Below are 20,902 nucleotides of genomic sequence, written 5' to 3'. Positions count from 1 at the left end.
ACAGCAGCTGTTGGAAATTAAATTCGACAAATCCAGAATTGAAAGTCAGGATCAATAATGGTGGCCAGGAACATAGAACAATACAGCGCAGAACAGGCCCTTCGGCCCTCGATGTTGCGTCAACCTGCAAACTAATCTAAGCCCATCACCCTACACGATCCCATCATCCATATGCTTATCCAAGAAACTCAGTTTAAAAACTCACACGATTCACTAACATCCTTTAGGGAAGAAAATCTGCTGTCCTTTCCTGGTCTGGCTGACATACAGACCCTTGGTTCTTAACTGCTCTCCAAGATGACCCTGCAAGCCACTCACTTCAAGGATAGAGACGGAGGAGACGGAGAACAAATGCTGGCATAACCAGCGATGCCACAGTCCAAAGGGGAAAGATGAAGAAAGATCCACAGAACTGACAGATGGCTAACTCTGCACAATTCAAACCTCAAAAGGACAATTAGCATTAAGAGGGTGCCTTTCACAGTACCACAGGTCAAATGAAATGCTCTTTGAAACAGTCACTTGTACAAAGGAAACGTAGCAGTCAGTCAATATACAGATAGCAAGCTCAAAAACAATCCATAAAACAGTCCATTCAAAAGCATGGTAACAGGGAAGAAGCTGTTCTTGAATCTATTTGTACTTGTATTCAAACTTTTATCTTCTGCCTGATGGAAGGTGGAAGAGAGTTTCACCAGGGTGGGAGGAGTCTCATTACGTTGGTTGCTTTTCCAAGGCCACAGTGTATTTGGAGTCAATGGGTGGAAGGCTGGTAGCCTGATAAGCTGTGATACTTATTTTGGTTGAGGAATAATTGTTGGACGGGACATAATAAAAGGTGAAATTCTGTTGCTCTTCAAAATGAATTTTCCACTTTAAAAAAGGACAGTTGAGGCCTCAGGTTAACATCTCACCCAAAAAGATAGCATCTCTGACAATGAATGCCCCCCAGCAGAGCACAGGATTGGCAGCCCAGGATTTGGCCTTCAAGTCTTTGGAGCAGGGCCTGAACCCATGACCTCTGACTCAGGAGAGAAGTTTGCTGCCAACTAAACCAAGATGACAACTCCTTTGCACAGTTAGATCAGAAGGGTCACATCCTCCATCCTGCAGAAGGTCAAAGTACTGTGAGGTCACATTGTTACTGAAAGTCTGGGGCAGCACAGTAGTAATTACTGATGCTGCATAGTACCAGGGACCTGAGTTCAAGTCCAGCCTCGGTTGGCTGTCTGTGTGGAGTTTGCACGTTCTCACTGACTACGTGGGTTTCCTTCAGGTGCTCCGCTTTCATCCCACAATCCAAAGATGTGCAAGAGCTGGTCATTGATTCAAAGAGGTAAAGTGGAGGGCACGCTCCTGCTTGCATCAATGGTGCTGAGGAGAAGATGGTAGAGTGTCAAGTTCCAGGGAGTGTTGATCACTAAGAATACATCCTGGCCTGTGCAGTCAAGAAAGCGCAATGTGTCTCCTTCCTCAGGAGGCTAAGGAAATTTGGCATGTCTGCAAGGACTTCTACCAATCTTTATTGATGCACCATAGAAAGCATCCTATCTGGATGCAGAGGGGCTTGGCAACTGTTCTTCCGAAGACTGCAAGAAACTATAGAGAATAGTGAACATGGCCCTGTCCACCATGTAAACCAGCCTTCCACCCATCGACTCCAAGTACACTATGGCCTCGGAAAAGCAACCGTGATCAGAAACTCCTCCCACCCTGGTGAAACTCTTTTCCACCCTCTTCCATCAGGCAGAAGATAAAAGTTTGAATACAAGTACAAATAGATTCAAGAACAGCTTCTTCCCTGTTATCGTGCTTTTGAATGGACTGCTCAAAATGTTCATTCTGATCTGTCTCTCTGCACCTGTAACACTATTCTGCACTGATGCACTTTTTATGGTGCAATCTGCCTGTACCGCATGCAAAACATCATTTTTCACTATCTTGACTTTATTGACAACAAAGTCAAAGTCAGTCAGATTAGGTGGATTGGTCATACTAAATATGGGACAATGGGGTTAAGGCAAGATGGAGTGCTCCTCAGAGGGTCAGCCAACCTGATAGAAACTCTACATTGCAGAATAAAGCCTTTTGGCCTATGAAAGTCAAATAACCAATTCAATTTAAAGTATAAACCAAAGCTTGGAAGGGAGCAAGAGCCTTCCAATTTTCAAAGTAACAAGTTAACAAGCAGCAATAAAGATGAATATCAACATCTCAGGGCAAGTGTGCATCTTAAGCACGTGCATAACTCTGGGCTTGAAACTGTAATAATAATGATGATTTTTTTTGCTGTGTACCATAAACTGGAGGCAGCAGGGTTTGTATTGGCCTGACAAACACTTTTGCTGTGCATGAGTTAACTGAAATCTTATAGTTTCTCCCCAGAGTCTATGATGCTATTATTACCTGGTTAACAGTGTTCTCTTGTGTCCTGGAGTGTTTCTTCAAACCTTTCAAGAGAGCGATTTCAGTACTCTTTAGCTTCTGGAGCTGGAATGAATTCAGCAAACCAGATAGCTCCAGATGAATAGCAGCAAGGGCCTGTGCAAGGGAATTGAAATTTGCAGAGAGTTAGTCACACCAACTAACGTGGGTTTGAAGGTCAGGATAATCGAAAGGCAAATTATACTTAAGAACAGAAAAAGTGAGGGTACACTGCTGTACATCCCACACACTTCCTTGAATGACTTTTCTGCACCATATCAATGGTCCATATATGAACCTCAGGGAAATTCTGAACATGCTAGTTATACACATGTGCCACAGTAGTCTACCCTCATGGCTCCCAGACCAGGAAAATTCCAGAAACACTATTTCCATACAGTTGCCAAAGGTTAACAATGCTCAAGAGCACAGGCTGGGGGGCTGACATTCCTCTATCAGTTTGGCTTCTAAATTAAATTAGTTGCACTTAACCTGGGGAGGCACCAATATTCTGGCAGGGTGGTTTCCTAGAACACCAGGGAGGATTTGATAATGTGACAGGGGTAAGAGAGCCAGAGCCACCAGTCAGCAAGTGAAATAACCAAGGAGGAGCCTGACACCAAAGCCAGTAAGGCTCAGAGAAGACAGACAAGGAGAGGTTACTGAAACTGCAGGCTGGCAATCTGATTATGCATCTGTTTTAGACACAAGGAGTACAGCAGGTAAGGCAGATGAACTTGGTGCTTGGATTAGTGCATAGAACCACGATATTGTAGCTATTGCGAGGGGGGGGGGTGGGGAGGAAGAGGAGGAGGGAGGGGTGGGGAGGAAGAGGAGGAGGGGGGGGGTGGGGAGGAAGAGGAGGAGGGAGGGGTGGGGAGGAAGAGGAGGAGGGAGGGGTGGGGAGGAAGAGGAGGAGGGAGGGGTGGGGAGGAAGAGGAGGAGGGAGGGGTGGGGAGGAAGAGGAGGAGGGAGGGGAGGAGGGAGGGGTGGGGAGGAGAGGAGGAGAGAGGGGAGGAGGGAGGGGTGGGGAGGAAGAGGAGGGAGGGGTGGGGAGGAAGAGGAGGAGGGAGGGGTGGGGAGGAAGAGGAGGGAGGGGTGGGGAGGAAGAGGAGGGAGGGGTGGGGAGGAAGAGGAGGGAGGGGTGGGGAGGAAGAGGAGGGAGGGGTGGGGAGGAAGAGGAGGGAGGGGTGGGGAGGAAGAGGAGGGAGGGGTGGGGAGGAAGAGGAGGGAGGGGTGGGGAGGAAGAGGAGGGAGGGGTGGGGAGGAAGAGGAGGGAGGGGTGGGGAGGAAGAGGAGGGAGGGGTGGGGAGGAAGAGGAGGGAGGGGTGGGGAGGAAGAGGAGGGAGGGGTGGGGAGGAAGAGGAGGGAGGGGTGGGGAGGAAGAGGAGGGAGGGGTGGGGAGGAAGAGGAGGGAGGGGTGGGGAGGAAGAGGAGGGAGGGGTGGGGAGGAAGAGGAGGGAGGGGTGGGGAGGAAGAGGAGGGAGGGGTGGGGAGGAAGAGGAGGGAGGGGTGGGGAGGAAGAGGAGGGAGGGGTGGGGAGGAAGAGGAGGGAGGGGTGGGGAGGAAGAGGAGGGAGGGGTGGGGAGGAAGAGGAGGGAGGGGTGGGGAGGAAGAGGAGGGAGGGGTGGGGAGGAAGAGGAGGGAGGGGTGGGGAGGAAGAGGAGGGAGGGGTGGGGAGGAAGAGGAGGGAGGGGTGGGGAGGAAGAGGAGGGAGGGGTGGGGAGGAAGAGGAGGGAGGGGTGGGGAGGAAGAGGAGGGAGGGGTGGGGAGGAAGAGGAGGGAGGGGTGGGGAGGAAGAGGAGGGAGGGGTGGGGAGGAAGAGGAGGGAGGGGTGGGGAGGAAGAGGAGGGAGGGGTGGGGAGGAAGAGGAGGGAGGGGTGGGGAAGGAAGAGGAGGGAGGGGTGGGGAAGGAAGAGGAGGGAGGGGTGGGGAAGGAAGAGGAGGGAGGGGTGGGGAAGGAAGAGGAGGGAGGGGTGGGGAAGGAAGAGGAGGGAGGGGTGGGGAAGGAAGAGGAGGGAGGGGTGGGGAAGGAAGAGGAGGGAGGGGTGGGGAAGGAAGAGGAGGGAGGGGTGGGGAAGGAAGAGGAGGGAGGGGTGGGGAAGGAAGAGGAGGGAGGGGTGGGGAAGGAAGAGGAGGGAGGGGTGGGGAAGGAAGAGGAGGGAGGGGTGGGGAAGGAAGAGGAGGGAGGGGTGGGGAAGGAAGAGGAGGGAGGGGTGGGGAAGGAAGAGGAGGGAGGGGTGGGGAAGGAAGAGGAGGGAGGGGTGGGGAAGGAAGAGGAGGGAGGGGTGGGGAAGGAAGAGGAGGGAGGGGTGGGGAAGGAAGAGGAGGGAGGGGTGGGGAAGGAAGAGGAGGGAGGGGTGGGGAAGGAAGAGGAGGGAGGGGTGGGGAAGGAAGAGGAGGGAGGGGTGGGGAAGGAAGAGGAGGGAGGGGTGGGGAAGGAAGAGGAGGGAGGGGTGGGGAAGGAAGAGGAGGGAGGGGTGGGGAAGGAAGAGGAGGGAGGGGTGGGGAAGGAAGAGGAGGGAGGGGTGGGGAAGGAAGAGGAGGGAGGGGTGGGGAAGGAAGAGGAGGGAGGGGTGGGGAAGGAAGAGGAGGGAGGGGTGGGGAAGGAAGAGGAGGGAGGGGTGGGGAAGGAAGAGGAGGGAGGGGTGGGGAAGGAAGAGGAGGGAGGGGTGGGGAAGGAAGAGGAGGGAGGGGTGGGGAAGGAAGAGGAGGGAGGGGTGGGGAAGGAAGAGGAGGGAGGGGTGGGGAAGGAAGAGGAGGGAGGGGTGGGGAAGGAAGAGGAGGGAGGGGTGGGGAAGGAAGAGGAGGGAGGGGTGGGGAAGGAAGAGGAGGGAGGGGTGGGGAAGGAAGAGGAGGGAGGGGTGGGGAAGGAAGAGGAGGGAGGGGTGGGGAAGGAAGAGGAGGGAGGGGTGGGGAAGGAAGAGGAGGGAGGGGTGGGGAAGGAAGAGGAGGGAGGGGTGGGGAGGAAGAGGAGGGAGGGGTGGGGAGGAAGAGGAGGGAGGGGTGGGGAAGGAAGAGGAGGGAGGGGTGGGGAAGGAAGAGGAGGGAGGGGTGGGGAAGGAAGAGGAGGGAGGGGTGGGGAAGGAAGAGGAGGGAGGGGGGAAGGAAGAGGAGGGAGGGGGGAAGGAAGAGGAGGGAGGGGGGAAGGAAGAGGAGGGAGGGGGGAAGGAAGAGGAAGAGGAGGGAGGGGAGGAAGAGGGGGGGAGGGGGAGGAAGAGGAGGGGGGGGGAGGGGGAGGGAGGAAGAGGAAGAGGGGGGAGGGGGAGGGAGGGGGGGAGGGGGAGGAAGAGGAGGGGGGGGAGGGGGAGGAAGAGGAGGGGGGGGAGGGGGAGGAAGAGGAGGGAGGGGGGGGGGAGGAAGAGGAGGGAGTTACATTATGGATTAGGGAGAATATCACAAATTGCAAGCAGAACACCTTGGAGGCCAAATGGATAGAGCTCTGAAATTGGAACGGTGCAATCACCTTAATGATGGAGTTGTAGTCCAAGCCTCCAAAAACTGCCATTGGGAAATAGAGGAGCAGATATGTGGGCAAATTGTAGAAAAATATGAAAGCAAAATGGTTGTTGTGATGGGAGATTTTAAAACTTCCCATGTTTTATCTGGGACTCCCTTAGTGTCAGCAGCTTGGATTGGAGTTGGGTGGGAGGGGGTTTGTCAGCTATATCCAGGAGGGTTTCTTGAAACAAATGTGAATAGTCCAACAAGGGAAAGAGCCATATTAGACCTGGTATTAGGGACTGAGCCTGGTCAAGCAATCAAAGTTTCAGTGGGAAGCATTTCAGGAACAGTGACCATGATTCTGTAAGTTACTGGTGGGTAAAGACAAGTAGTCCCCAGGTGAAAGTACGAAATTGGGGGAAGGCTAGCTACCAGAATATTAGGTAGGAACAGGGAAACATTAGGGACGGTGGTTTGAGGATAAATGCACATCTCATTGTGGGAATCTTCTGAAGGCCAGTTGATTACAGTACAGGGCCAGCATGTTCCTGTGAAAGTGAAGGACAAGGATGGTGAGATTCAGCAACTTTGGACAATGAGAAATTGTAAGCTTAGTCAGGAGGCACATGTAAGGTCAGGAAGCTGACAAAGAGCCCTCAAGAAATACAGAAGAACTTAAACAAGGCATTAGGAGGGCTAAGAGGCCAAAAAAACTTCAAACATGAATAAGGAAAATCCCAAGGCTCTGCTAAGGTAAGGATAGGTCTATTCAAGGATAAAAAAATGGGAGCTTGTGTATGGAACTGGAGGATCTGAGTGAAGACCTTAAATGAATACTTTGCATCAGAATTCAAGAGGAGGACAGGATGAATGGTGAGTCCAGAAAGGGGTATATTGATATTTTAGGGAAAGTCAATATTTAACAAGGTGGTGGTGTTAGGTGCTTTGTAAGGATTCAGGGAGACAAGTCCCCAGGACCTGATCAGATCTACCCCAGAATGCTGAGGGAGGCGAGGCAGGAAATTGCTAGGGCCTTGTATTAAAATCTGTCTTTAGTCATAGCAGAGGTCCCAGAGGAGATGGTATTTCATTCAGATAAATTTGTGGTGTTGCATTTTCATAAGGCAAACCTGGGTAGGAGTTTTACAGTTAATAGCAGGGCCCTGGGGAGTGTTGCCAAAAAGACCTAGGAGCACTGCTGCCTAGTTCCTTGAAAGTGGAGTCACAGGTAGACTGGGTGTGAAGGCAGCATTTGGCCTTCAGCCTCCTTTGATCACTGCACCGAGTACAGGAGTTGGGACATCATGTTGCAGCCACAGGATTTTCATGAGGCCACTTTCATAGAATTCTGGTCACCCTTCCACAGGGAGGATGCCGTTAGAAGAGTTTAGAAAAGATTTACAAGGATGTTGCTGAGATTGGAGGGTTTGAGTTATAGTGAGGGGCTGATGATTCTCTCCTCCTCCCCACCCCCCCCCAACCACCCAAGCATAGGAGGCTGAGGGGTGACAATAGACAATAGGTGCTGGAGTAGGCCATTCGGCCCTTCAAGCCAGCACCACCACTCGTTATGATTATGGCTGATCATCCACAATCAGTATCCTGTTCCTGCCTTATCCCCATAACCCTTGATCCCTTTCTTGCAAATATCCAGAGACTTGGCCTCCACTGCCTTCTGGGGCAGAGCATTCCATATATCCACCACTCTCTGGGTGAAGGTGGTTTTCCTCAACTATTCTAAATGGCCTACCCCTTATTTTTAAACTGTGTCCTCTGGTTCTGGGCTCACCCATCAGCAGAAACATGCTTCCTGCCTCCAGAGTGTCCAATCCCTTCATAATCTTATACACCTCAAATCAGATCCCCTCTCATCCTTCTAAACTCAAGTGTACACAAGTCCAGTCACTCCAATCTTTCAACATATGATAGTTCCGCCATTCCAGGAATTGACCTCAAATCTAGGCTGCACTCCCTCAATAGCAAGAATGTCCTTGAAATTGAGACCAAAACTGCACACAATACTCCAGGTGTGGTCTCACCAGGGTGCTGTACAGATGCAGAAGGACCTTTTTGCTCCTATACTCAATTCCTCTTGTTATGAAGGCCAGCATGCCATTAGCTTTCTTCGCTGCCTGCTGTACCTGCATGCCTGCTTTCGTTGACTCATGTACAATAACACCTAGATCTCATTGTGCTTCCCCTTTACCTGACTTGACTCCATTTAGAGAATAACCTGCCTTCCTGTTCTTGCCAAAGTGTATAATCACACATTTATCCACATTAAACTGCATCTGCCATGCAGCGTCCAGTCGCCTAGCCTGACCAAGTCACCCTGTATTCTCATACCATTCTCCTCACATTTCACACTGCCACCCAACTTTGGGTCATCGGCAAATTTGCTAATATTACTTCTAAGGCCTTCGTCTATATCATTAATATATATCGTAAAGAGCTGTGGTCCCGGCACCGAACGTTGTGGTACCCCACTGGTCACTGCCTGCCATTCTGAAAGGGACCTGTTTATCACTACTCTGCTTCCTGTCAGCCAGCCAATTTTCAATCCAACTCAGTATTTTGCCCCCAATACCACGCGCCCTAACTTTGTTCAATCTCTTATGCAGGACTTTATTAAAGGCTTTCTGAAAGTCTAGGTAGACTACATCTACTGTTCTCTTATCCATCTTTATAGATGGATCCTCAAAAAATTCCAGAAGATTACTCAAGCACGATTTCCCCTTCATAAATCCATGCTGACTCTAAAATATTGTTACTGCTATCCAAATGAGTCAAGTTCATTTTTTATAATTCACTCCAGCATCTTTCCCACCACTGATGTCAGGCTAACTGGTCTATAATTTTCTGTTTTCTCTCTCCCTCCTTTCTTGAAATGTGGGACATTTGCCACCCTGAATCTATAGAACCTTGGAAAAACAATTACCAACACGTTCACTTTATAAAGGTTTGCAAAAAAGAAAATTGAGGGGCTTGGATAGGGTGAAAAGCAAAAGTCTACTTCCTGGGTTTTGGGGGGCGGGGCGGGGGGGGGGGGAGGAAGAGGATATTCTAGAGGGCATAGGTTTAAGATGAGAGGGGAAGGATTTAGAAAGGACCCAAAGGCAACTTTTTCATGAAGGTGGTACGTGTATGGAAGGAAATGCTGCATTAAGTGGGGGAGGCTGGTAATAATTACAACAGTTAAAAGGCATCTGAATGGATATTGGGTCGGAAGGGTTTAGAGAGATATAGGCAAAATGCTGGCAAATGGGATAGGTCAGATTTGGAGGTCTAGTTGGTGCAGACCAGTTGGAGTGAACAATGCTTTTCAGTACTATATGACTGACTGGAGAATAGCTGTTGAGGTTGGGTAGAATATTTGTGGGATAACACTGAAGCTGGGTGAACACAGCAGGCCAAGCAGCAGAGGAGCAGGAAAGTTGACGTTTCGGGCAGAGACCCTGCAAAGAGTACTCATGGATTGGGAGGCAGGAAGTTAGAATTTGGCATTTGTAAAGTGTTAGGGAGTAAGTATTGCATGGTGCCTTTAAGAGATGTGCTTTTTCTATGCTCCAAGATTTGAAATGTATTTCTAAGAGCAGCAGTTTGAAAGTTTGCAAGTACAGAGACAGCACCAGAATTGAAACTTGTATCAAAAAGGCCATATAGTTATCAGGCCAAACAGCAGTTTTTAAACCAAGTTGACATGTTTTGAATTTCACCAGTCAATCTGAAACAGGCACTTCAATGCCAAAAACCTACTAAATTCAAGTCTGAGTTTTGACAACATAAGACCAATCCTATTGTAAGAAATATTGATATGTCATCAAGAGTATGAAAAGAAAATATCAGTTTGACAAAACTCCAGAGTTAACTGCCCACAGCTCAAGAGAATCACAGGCTGTCAGAGATTCCTAGGTCTTAGGAAAAGCACTAAATAACAATGGGACCAACAGCACAACTTGTTAATACTCCTGACAGAAAAATCAACATAGAAGGCACAAAGTATTCGAAGAGACAACCTGGCTGTAACTTCAAGAAACTAAACTCTATTTTATATAAGTGGGACTTATTTATTGGAACATCATACCATGAGAATCTTGCTTTATTTGGAAACTAATTAGAACAGGGTTTATTTGGTTTGTTAATAATTTAGTTAATTTGCTCACTGTTAGAGTTAGATAAATCATAGATCATAGAACATTATAGAATCCCTACAGTGTGGAAACAGGTCATTTGGCCTAACAAGTCCACATCAACCCTCCGAGCATCCCACCCAGATGCATTGCCATATACCCCATGTTATCTACACGTCTGAACAATACGGGCAATTTAGCATAACCAATCCACCTATCCTGCACATCTTTGGACTGTAGGAAGAAACTGGAACACTCAAAACACAGGCACAGGGAGAACGTGCAAACCACAGACAGACAGTCACCCAAGCTGGCATTGAACCCAGGTCCCTGGCACAGAGACAGCAGTGCTAACCATTAAGCTACCATGACACCCCCAAATAAATCATTACTTGTTGATTTTAAAGAGAATGCCAGGGATTTATCTTGTTTAACCACTAGAAGTTGCTAAAAGGCAGGTTACAGCAACTTAAGCTTCTTTTACAGATTATGGGTCAAGGTGCTCCCCTTTGGGTGTTTTTGTTTTATGTCTTAGGGTGGAGGGGTGGTGTCAAACTCTGCTTAATAACAATAGCCAATGCTATCCTTTTAAGAATAGCAACAGAGATAATGTAGCAAATTACAGGTTAGTGATCTGGTCCTCTGGTGGTCAGGAAAATATTGGAGAAGATTCTTAGGAACTGGATTTATTTACGTTTGGGAAACAAAACAGACTTAGTGATAGTCAGCATGGCTTTGAACAGGGAAGGTTGCATTTCACAAACATTGAGTTTTCTGAGGAAGTAAAAATGATGTTTCATGAAAGCTGAGCAGTGGATGTTGCCGAAAATGGACTTAAGCATGATCTTTAACAAGGTCCCTCACAGCCAGGTGATACAGAAGATAAAGTCACATGGTATGCACAGTCAGCTGGTAAGACAGATACAGAACTAGCTTGGTCAGAGAAAACAAAGTAGCGGGGAAAACGGTGTTTGTCTGACTGGAAATTTGTGACTAATGGTGTCCTGCAGGGATCAGTGCTTGATTCTCTGCTGCTTGTTATACAAATTATTTGGAGCAGATGGCAGGTGGTCCGATTTACAACTTTGCAGACAGCACAAAGGTTGGTGGAGCTGCAGGTAGTGAGGAAGATTCCCAGAGGATACAGCAGGATATATGTAGGCTAGAGACTTGGGTAGAGAAATGGCAGGTGAAGTATACAGTAAGTGGCAGAACCCTCAGAAGCATTGACACAGAGGGATGTGTGTGTACAGGATCACAGTTCCATGAAAGTACACTGCAAGAGGATAAGGTGGTCAAGGAGGAGTATGGCATGATTCCCTTCATTGGTTGGATATAAAAGTTGGCCAGTCACGTTACAGCTATACAGAACTTTAGTAAGGCCACATTTGAAATACCATGCTAACTGGAACTGTACACAGAAGGATGTAGATGCTTTACAGAGGGTATGGAAAAGATTTACTGGATGTTAAATCAGAGGTCAGGGCCCTTCTGAAATTTCTGAAAAAGGGTCCCAATCTGAAACATCAACTTTCCTAGTCCTCTGATGCTGCCTGGCCTGCTGTGTTCCTCCAGCTCCACTGTGTTGTCTTTACCTGGATGTTGCCTGGTTTGGAGGGTATTAACCAAGAGGAAAGATTGGACAAACTTGTTTTGTTTTAACTTGAACATTAGAAACTAAGGAGTTTTATGTAACCTGGTATGTAAACGAGAGAAGTTTACAAAATTATGAGGGACATTAGATTGGATAGTTGGAGCCTTTTGTCCCCAAGGTAGAAATGTCAATTACTAGTATTCATAGGTTTAAGGTTAAAGGGGAAGGTTTAAAAAGAGGATGAAGGAGGCAAGATCTTCCACCTCCCCCCCCCCCCCCCCCACAAAAAACAGAGGGTGGTAAGGGCCTGGAATGCATTGCCAGAGGAGGTGGAAGAAACAAATACGATAACAATGTTTAAGATGCCTCTTGACAGATACTTTAATACTTCAATACAGGGATACAGATTACGTAGAGGAAACATTTTTCATTCAGAAAGATGTCACATGTCAGCACAGGCCTACTGGGTTGAAGGACTGTTTTTATGATGTTCTTAGTTCTTCTGTGGATAGCAGAGTTTGCCATAATGTCTAAAATGTGATCACCATATTGAAAAATATGGTCTTCTGCAGAGAACTGATCAGTAGAACTAGACAAGAGGCAGCTGAGGTCTAATGTATTTCTCTCAGCATGATCCAAAAAGTAACTGCTGCTTCAAGAATGGGCTTAACGCCCCCACCTTCTACTGTGGGGCCCTGTCAACTGAAGAAAAATATATATAGTTTCAAGACCTTTTACCAAGACTATATTCCATACAAATATCGGAGCAGGGGCTGGGAGTTCAGGCTATTGAATCCATTCCGCCATTCAAAGACATCAAGGTGGATTGTGTACTTCAACTGCCCAGACATTCACCATCCTTATATCTGTCCTAAATGGCCTGCCATTGTATTCTAACATTTTCTCTTGTCCTTATAATTTTAAGGCCCTCTTCATTTTGCACAGTCAGTATGTGGAAAATTTTACACATTTTATTGCCCACAGTTCCAATTTTCTTTCACAGATCTTTACTTTTATCCCAGATTCTGAAGCATAAAGAAAAAAATGGATGGAATGGAGCATCTTAAACATCCTTAAGGGTTTTTCCTCTTTACAAGCTATTGCTGACAGCATTCACCTTCACAAATTTACTTTGATCTATCTTTATCCTTCTAACTTCCAAAGCACATTACTACTTCTAAATAGACACCATAACATGGCCCACTTCAACTTTCATTCTTGTTTCTTCAAAAACATATTCCTGGCCATGCTAAAATGACCATATAGTATTTAGGGATGTATAAATTAGATGGGTTATGTGGGATGGATCTGGGTGGAATGTTGAGTGTCAGTGTGAACTTGTTGGGCCAAAGGGCCTGTTTCCACAGTCAGGGTTCTACGATATGATTCATCTCAAGAACTCACTAAATTTCTCCCTCCCTACCTCTTACATTCTGCTCAAAACCCATCAGTCTGACCAAAACAATGGTTCAATAATCCCAGCACATTCCTGGCTGCTCTCCAACACTTGACCTTTCAGAAGCTTCAGGTAATCCAAACGTCTGTGGCAATGTCATAAACACATCACATCTGTCATTATTAACACACACTAGCTTCCAGGTATGGCACATCCTGATTTTAAAATACTCATCCTTGTTTTCAAATCCCTCCATGGCTTCACCCCCATGGATCTGTCTCCTCCAGCCCCATAATCTTCCTCTAATTTTGGTATCCCATCCATTCCAAATCATCATTACTCCAACATTTGTGGCCAAGCCTCCAGTTGTCAGAACCCTTAATTTCATTTAAGTTATAACAAATTAAGGTTTCTTGTTTTTGCTCCCCAATATCTTAGTAATGCCAAATTTCATTCAATTACATTCCTGTGAAACACCTTCAAATACTATCATATGCTGATTATATGAATACAAGCTGTTGTTAGGTTATACAAAAGTTAAGGATAATGATGGTATAAGGAAAGCAATCTGCCTTAAAGAACGTTTGAACTGTCAATCTTGCAGAGTGCTCAAGAAAACAGTGCCAAAAATTGGGAGAGCTGTTCTACAGACTGATTAAGCCTGACATAGCCAGGGTCAGAATCAAACCTACTCCACATGACATGAATCAACAGCTGAAGGCATTGGATATCAGCCCCGATAACATTCCAGCATAATATGAGATGTATACTCCAGACCTTGCCATGTCCCTAGCCAATCTTTTCCAGTTCAGTTATAACATCAGCATCCAACTGACAATGTGGAAAATTGCTCAGGTACATCCTGCATGCACAAATCTGGGGGAAAAATTCCACTGCAGCTAATTACTACATTATCAGTCTACTCTTGATAAGGAATGTCATGGTAGAAGCTGTCACAATTTAGCAGCACTTGAGAAGTTACCGAGCACTCAGTTTGGGTCCCACCAGTGCCACACAGCTGCTGACCTCATTACAGCCTTGGGTCAAACACGGACAAAAGAGCTGAACTCCTGGGACTGTAGAGTGCAACTACCCTTGACATCAAGGCTTAACTTGATCAAGTGTTGCATTAAGGAGCCCTAACAAGCCTGGAGAGAACAGGAACCAGGGAGAAAACACTGCTTCCTGGAGTCAGATCAGCTCAGCTCTGGGACATCGTTGCACAAATTAATCAGGGTAGTGTCCTTGGCTCAACCATCTTCAGCTGCTTCAAAGACATTCCCACCATCAGAAATGGAGATGTTCACTGATGGTTGCATAACATTCAACACCAGTTGAGACACCTCAGACACTGAAGCAGTCCATGCCCAAATGCAGCAAGACCTGGACAATATCCAGGCTTGGGCTGACAAGTGACATTCGTGCTACATAAGTGTGAGACTATGACTATCCCCAAGAAAGAATTTAAGCATTGACCCTTTACTTCCAATGGCATTACTATCTCCCACTATTAACATTCTGGAGGATTACCAATCAAGCAGACTACTTTTCCCTGATTGGGGACAAACCTGGGGTGTGTTTCTGGAAGTGCAAAAGAGGAGTATTCCAACACAATCCTGACTCTTGCCATGTAAACAGTAGACAGGCTTTAGGGATTCAGGAGGTTAATTACACATTGCAGGACTCCTAGCGTTTGAGCAGCTCTTGCAGCCTCAGTTTTTGTGTAGTATCAGTTCAGTTTCTGCTCAATCACAGCAGTGACAGTGTTGATTTTCCAATGGCAGTCTGGTGCACTGTTAGAGGCTTTGTTGACCTGGCAAACAAGCACTGGTTTGCCTGTTCAGAGATACACCAATCAACCAATAAACTTGATAAACATTTCAAGGGGAATAACCCGAGTTCCAGGCAACCTATCAGAGGAAGTATTGCTTGCTCATCCACCTTGTGAAGGCCATTCAGGGTCTTACATACTTCATTCAAATCACCTCACTCTTCCAAGCTCCAATGGAAACGAGTCCAGTCTGTTCAACCTTTCAACATGAAACAGCTTGCTCATTCTGGGTATCACTCTAGTAAGCCTCTTCTGAAACTGAATATACCTGTACATTCTTCCACTCAACATGAAGCATACCTTGATGTTTGAAATTGTACAAATGTTAATTTTATAATTTGTAGTAATCACTCAGTATTTCCAAATGCACATTGGTGTCTCCAGCTGTTTATGGCCCAACAACCAAATGGAAATCATGAAGTGCAGAACTGCATGATGGTAATGTAACAATGCCACCCATCTGATGTTACTAATCAGAAACCGAGAAAAAGGCAAAGAGTATTTTGCATATTAAAAAGGAACCCACAACAACCTGCAAATTTAGAGCTGGCTACAGGACATGCAAGTTCTTGTTTCTACAGTCTAAAGTGACAATACCTGTTTATCAACCAAATCTTCATCTTCAGTTGAACTGGAAAACCCCAAGAAAGTGACCTGCAGAACCACAGAAAAAGGTTATTTGAGTGACTGCTTCATGGCATGGCAACATCTGAGGAATAACATGATTTTGCACTGTCTTTTTTAGAAGAAAACATCACAAATGGGAGTGATGTGGATGGGGTAATAGCTAAGTTGCAAACTGCAGCAGAAAGGCAATAATTGCCCACTGACCAAGCAATTCTAGCAATTGGAGAAACTTGTTTTGGTGCCATGTAGTTGATTCATCAACACCTAACAATGCAGAAGGTGGTGTTTGCAGCCTCCGAGGGTTCAACAGAAAACCCAGCGTAGTAATGATGGAGTAGTGGAATGTTGAAGGATCAACCCTGAGGGGGTGATGCACAGTCAGGGGATCAGCCCTCAGCAAAAATATAGGGAAAAACCAAATAAATGGTCAACCAAATAAATTAAGATGAACATAAAGTTGAAAGATATATTAGGAGGCACAGGTCAATGATTGTTGCAAAGACTGGGTTAAGTTCAGATTCCAAGGGAGGGCTAAACAGATGCACGGGAAGCTAACAAGAAATATCAAAAGGCTGACAGGAAGAACATAAAAAGTAAAGAGGTCAAAGGAATCAGAAGCTCCTTGGAAAATCAACCTAGGGATGTGATCAAGGAAATGGTAGAGGAGTTAAACAGATTTTTGCATCAGTCTTTAGTGTAAGATGCTTTGAATATTCCACTAATACTAAAGAAAACAAGAGAACTGGATGGCGGAAATCAAACAAAAACCGAAATTGCTGAATAAACCTCAGGTCTGGTAGCATCAGTGGAGAGAAATCAGAGTTAATGTTTGGGTGCAGTGGTGGGTGGGTGGGGGGGGGGGGGGGGGGGGGGGGGGAAAGAGAGAGAAACAGTTGGGCCGTCAAAGGAATGGATTGAGGTCAGCCTGCAAGAATGAATAGCTGCTAAATGAATAAGAGCTCAACATCTCATCTTTTGCTTGGGGACCCCTGCAGCCTTCTGAATTTGATATGGAGTTCAACAATATTAGGGCTTGTGCACCTTCCCTCATGTCCTTACCATAACCCCCCCACACTATGCCTCGTCATCAGATGGGCTGTTACCACAAACTACCCATCGTCAGGAACTAACCGTCACCTTGAACAGCCATTCATTCTCTCAGGTTGACCTTCACCCATTCCTTTGTCTGCCCAACCATTTTGCTCTTGCTGGGCTCCACCACCACTTGTCATTTACTCTTTCTCCCTCTCCACAGCACCCACCCCTAGTCAGTATACGTACCAATCTTTTCCCAACTACAAATCAGTTCTGAAGGGTTATAAGGCAAAACATTAGTTCTGCCTTCTCTCCACAGATGCTTCCAGACCTGAATATTTTCCAGCAAATTTTGTTTGTTACTAAAGAATATGGGGTAGAATTAATTACTATCACCATCACTGCAGAAGTAGTTTATTAACCAAACTAATGCAGCGAGAGGCAGTAAATCCCCTGGCAGCTTGCATCCTAGAGTCCTAAGAGAGATAGCTACAGAGGTGGTGGATGAATTGGTTATAATTTTCCAAAAACTCCTTGGATTCTGGAGAGGTGCGCGAGGATTGAAAAACTGCCAGTGTGACACCCTTCTTAAAAAGGGAGGCAAAAAGCAAGTAACTATAGGCTAATTAGCCTGACATTTATTGGTGGAAAAGCTTTGAGTCAATCATTAAGCAAAGTAATAGGAGGACATGTGGAAAATCATGGTCTAATCAAAGAGTCAGTATGGTTTCATGAAAGGGAATGTGCGTCTAACTTGGAGTATTTGAGGAAGCATCAATCAGAATGGATAGAGGGGAGCCATCAGATGTATTACATTGACCTTCTGGAAGGCATTGATACAGATGCCTCAAAAAGGTTAAATCATAAGCTCATGGTGTTGGAGGTATATTTAAATAGAAAAGAACTGCAGAAAGCTGCAAAACATGGAGTTGGGGGGTGCTTGTGCATGAAACACTGAATGCTAACACAAAGGCTCAGCAGATAATCAGGAAGGCTAATGGCCAGTATTCCATTAGTTGGAGTATAGGAGTAGGGAAGTATTATTCCAACACATTGTGTTAGTGCGATCACATCTGGAACAGTGCAGTTTTGGTCCCCTTAAGGGATGAAAATATTATTTCATTGGAGGCAGTTCAGAGAAGGTTCAAAAGGACAATCCCTGGTATGGTGGGACTGACTGTCATATGTAAAAGCTAAGAGGTCAGGACTTTACTCACTGGAGTTTAGAACAATGAGAAATGATGTCATTGAAATATGTTGGATTCTTAAAAGGCTTGAACAGGGTAAATGCTGAGTGGATTTTCCCCTGTGACAACCCAAGACTAGAGGGCATCAGGTCAGGATAAAAGGGTGCCAATTTAAAACTGAGATGAGAAGAAATTTTCTCATAGGGTTGAGCGTCTTTAGAACTACTTGCCACAGACAGCAGTGGGAACAGAGTCCTTGTGTATATTTAAAACTGAGATGGAATCCCTGCTGATACTGAATCTAAGATTATGGAGAGAACACAGGAAAGTGGATATAAAAAGGAACATCAGATCAGCTATAATCCTATTGAATGTTGGAAGTGAGCTCGAGGGGTCAAACAGACCTGCTCCAGTTCCGAATTCTCATGGTCTGAGGGAGTGCTGCACTGTCGAAGAGTCAGTCCTGAGGTACTGCTATATGCTCTTGAATGTCAGCATGTTCAAATGAATGCAAATAGTCCCATAGCACTGTACCAAGTGGAACACATGAATTCTCCCAGGCTCTTGGGGGAGAACTATCCCTCATCCAATATCACCAGATTATCTGGTTATCCTGACATCATTTAGAGAGCTTGCTGCATGCAGGGTGGCTATTGTAGTTCTCCCTTGCACGTGCTTTAAAAAGCAGTCAATACTTGAAACATCTTAAAAGAAAAGTGCACAGTCTTCCCTTCTAATGTTAGGCTGACCATGAATTCAGCAGTGGTTCAAACAGAACTGTGGACCTGAGCAGCCTCTGCTGGTGATACTGTGTAACTGCCAACAAATGAGATTCTTCACACTTGTAATGGAGGTAGGCCTGCAATTTGTTGTGTTTAACATGTCTCTGATAATCTAACACATTATTTAAATGATTCAGCTGTGACAGGCACGATAAGATACTAGAGTTATTCTCCGAGCTTCCAACTCTGTTAGGGAGATGGAGGTGCAGAGGTGATGTCAGTGGGCTAGTCATCCAGAGACTCAGGATAATACTCTGGAAATAAGAGTTCAAATTCCACCACTGCAGAAAGGCAAGTCAGAGGTTCATCCAGATGGCCTTAGGAAACATGAGGGTTTTGCAGTGGAAAGCAATGAAGGCAAGGCCAAGTGGAGGGGTAAAACAGAATCATTGAATCCCTACAGTATGGAGGTAGGCCATTCAGCCCATAAAATCTACACAAAACTGCTGACCAGCAGTCCACCCAGGCCAAAGCCCCCTACTCTATCCCCATAACTCTGCATTTCCTCCAACTAATCCACCTAGCCTGCACATCCCAAGCACAATGGGCAATTTAGTATGGCCAATCCACCTAACCTGCACATCTTCGCACCATGGGGCAAACTGAGGCACCCAGAGGTACATGGGGTGAATATCTGTGTGGCAGTTTGCAGTTAGTTGCGAGTGGAATTGAACACATGCTGGTGCTCCAAGGCAGTAGTGCTAACCAGTGTTCAGCCTTGGCTTTGAGCAGGGCATAGTGCAGTGTGATTAATTTTAGATTTCTCCAGTGAAGAGCTGACAGACAAGTTGGAGTTTTTAAATTTAAAAAATGGATTATGGTTTGATTAGAAAGCACTTAAAAACTATTTTGGGGTGAAGGAGGGTTAATGGAAACAGTGGTTGAGGGGTACTGAACTAAATTAAATCTAAAATTCAGAAAGCAGGAGAAACCTTTCTACTGAAGAGTTGCAAGGTTTTAGAATGCACAAGCTGAGTTAGTAACTGAAGCACAGGGCAGGTGCCCATTTAAGGACCAGTTGTCAGGTAGGTAGTCAAGCAAGGTAGAAGAAATGGATAAGGCAATAGCAGGGATGTCAGAGTAGGATACACACTAACAAGCTGCTTGGGCCAAATACTTGGCCATAATGTTTCAGTTTCAAGATGGAGAACATGTTCTTCCTTCCCACTGTCTTGAATACACAATGTGCTTCCAGGAACCGTGTATTATTTATCAGACTTTGAACATTTTACCTTCACGAAACCTTTAAATTGGTGTATCTTCACATGATACAGTCAGGTCATTGTAGATTTAATATTTCCATCACTAAAAATTTCTCAAAGAATAATCGATTCAAATTTTAAAGCAGTCTCTCAAAAGAAAGCCACATTCACACAAACTGCACTTGCAACCAGAATCAGGCAAGGATACTGCATTAGTAATTGGGTTATCATGGGGAGACTGCACTCGTTAGGGTCATACAGGGACACATGTCCCCATTTACACTGCACAAACCAACATAAAGTGTGGCGTTGGATGAACACAGCAGGCGAAGCAGCATCTTAGGAGCACAAAAGTTGACATTTTGGGCCAAGACCCTTCAGAAAAGAGTTTTTCAACCCTTTTCTGATGAAGAGTCTAGGCCCGAAACATGAGCATGTGTTCTTAAGATGCTGCTTCGCCTGCTGTGTTCATCCAACGCCACACTTTGTTATGTTGGATTCTCCAGCATCTGCAGTTCCCATTATCTTTTACCACAAGCCACGTCACTACATTATGACCCAACAGCACAGAACTCGTGGTTGTCCAATATTCCAAGATGCTTAACTAAAAAGTTCAAACATACACACCTCAGTAAGGTTGTCATTTTCCTTCCATTGCTGGCCTAGCGTAACATTACACAGTTGCCGCGTGCTCTGTAACAGAGTCTTCATTGAAAATTGGTGTTGGCTGCTCAGCACCTAAATACAGCAAAACAACTTTTCAGTTTCCTTGATCACACTGAGAGGAAAGGACATTAAGGAATGGTTCAGTGGCATGACCAACTCACATGGATAGACTGGGCAAGGAAAACAATTAGGTGATAACTTCAATTTAAAGGGAAGTGCTAGTTATTAGTTCTATATTTAATCAGGTTGTTAATTTTAAATGAAAAATCAAACTTTGGCTGAGTCTTTAACCATCTACTTTAATAGACTAGTGGAGGCAATGGCCTAGGGGTATTATTGCTAGACTGTTAATCCTGAGACCCAGATAACATTCTGGGGACCTGGGTTCAAATACCACCATGGCAGATGGTGGAATCGGAATTCACTGAATATCTGGAATTAAGAGTCTAATGATGTCCTGAATCCACTGTCAACTGTTGGGGAAAACCCGTCTGGTTCACTAATGTCCTTCAGGGAAGGAAACTGCCATCCTTACCATGTGACACCAGACCAACAGCATTGTGGTTGACCCCTGACTGCCCTCT

At 45.9% G+C, this 20,902-nt stretch overlaps 1 protein-coding gene across 5 annotated transcripts in view; it reads right to left on the bottom strand.

Moving 5' to 3' along the window:
* akap11 (A kinase (PRKA) anchor protein 11) overlaps positions 1–20,902 on the bottom strand; it is a 92,456-nt gene that overhangs the window by 53,563 nt on the left and 17,991 nt on the right. For all 5 annotated transcript variants that reach the window (XM_048540511.2, XM_048540514.2, XM_048540512.2 and 2 more), the window contains 3 exons: positions 20,280–20,390; positions 15,417–15,473; positions 2,407–2,541 (listed from right to left, as the gene is read on the bottom strand). In XM_048540511.2, coding sequence (XP_048396468.2) covers positions 2,407–2,541; positions 15,417–15,473; positions 20,280–20,390 — 303 coding nt within the window. The remainder of the gene's footprint in view (positions 1–2,406; positions 2,542–15,416; positions 15,474–20,279; positions 20,391–20,902) is intronic.

Source organism: Stegostoma tigrinum, chromosome 12 (assembly GCF_030684315.1).
Source record: "Stegostoma tigrinum isolate sSteTig4 chromosome 12, sSteTig4.hap1, whole genome shotgun sequence".
Classification (NCBI taxonomy): domain Eukaryota; kingdom Metazoa; phylum Chordata; class Chondrichthyes; order Orectolobiformes; family Stegostomatidae; genus Stegostoma; species Stegostoma tigrinum.
The sequence above is the reverse complement of the archived record's forward strand: the minus strand, read 5'-3'. Positions and strand labels throughout refer to the sequence as shown.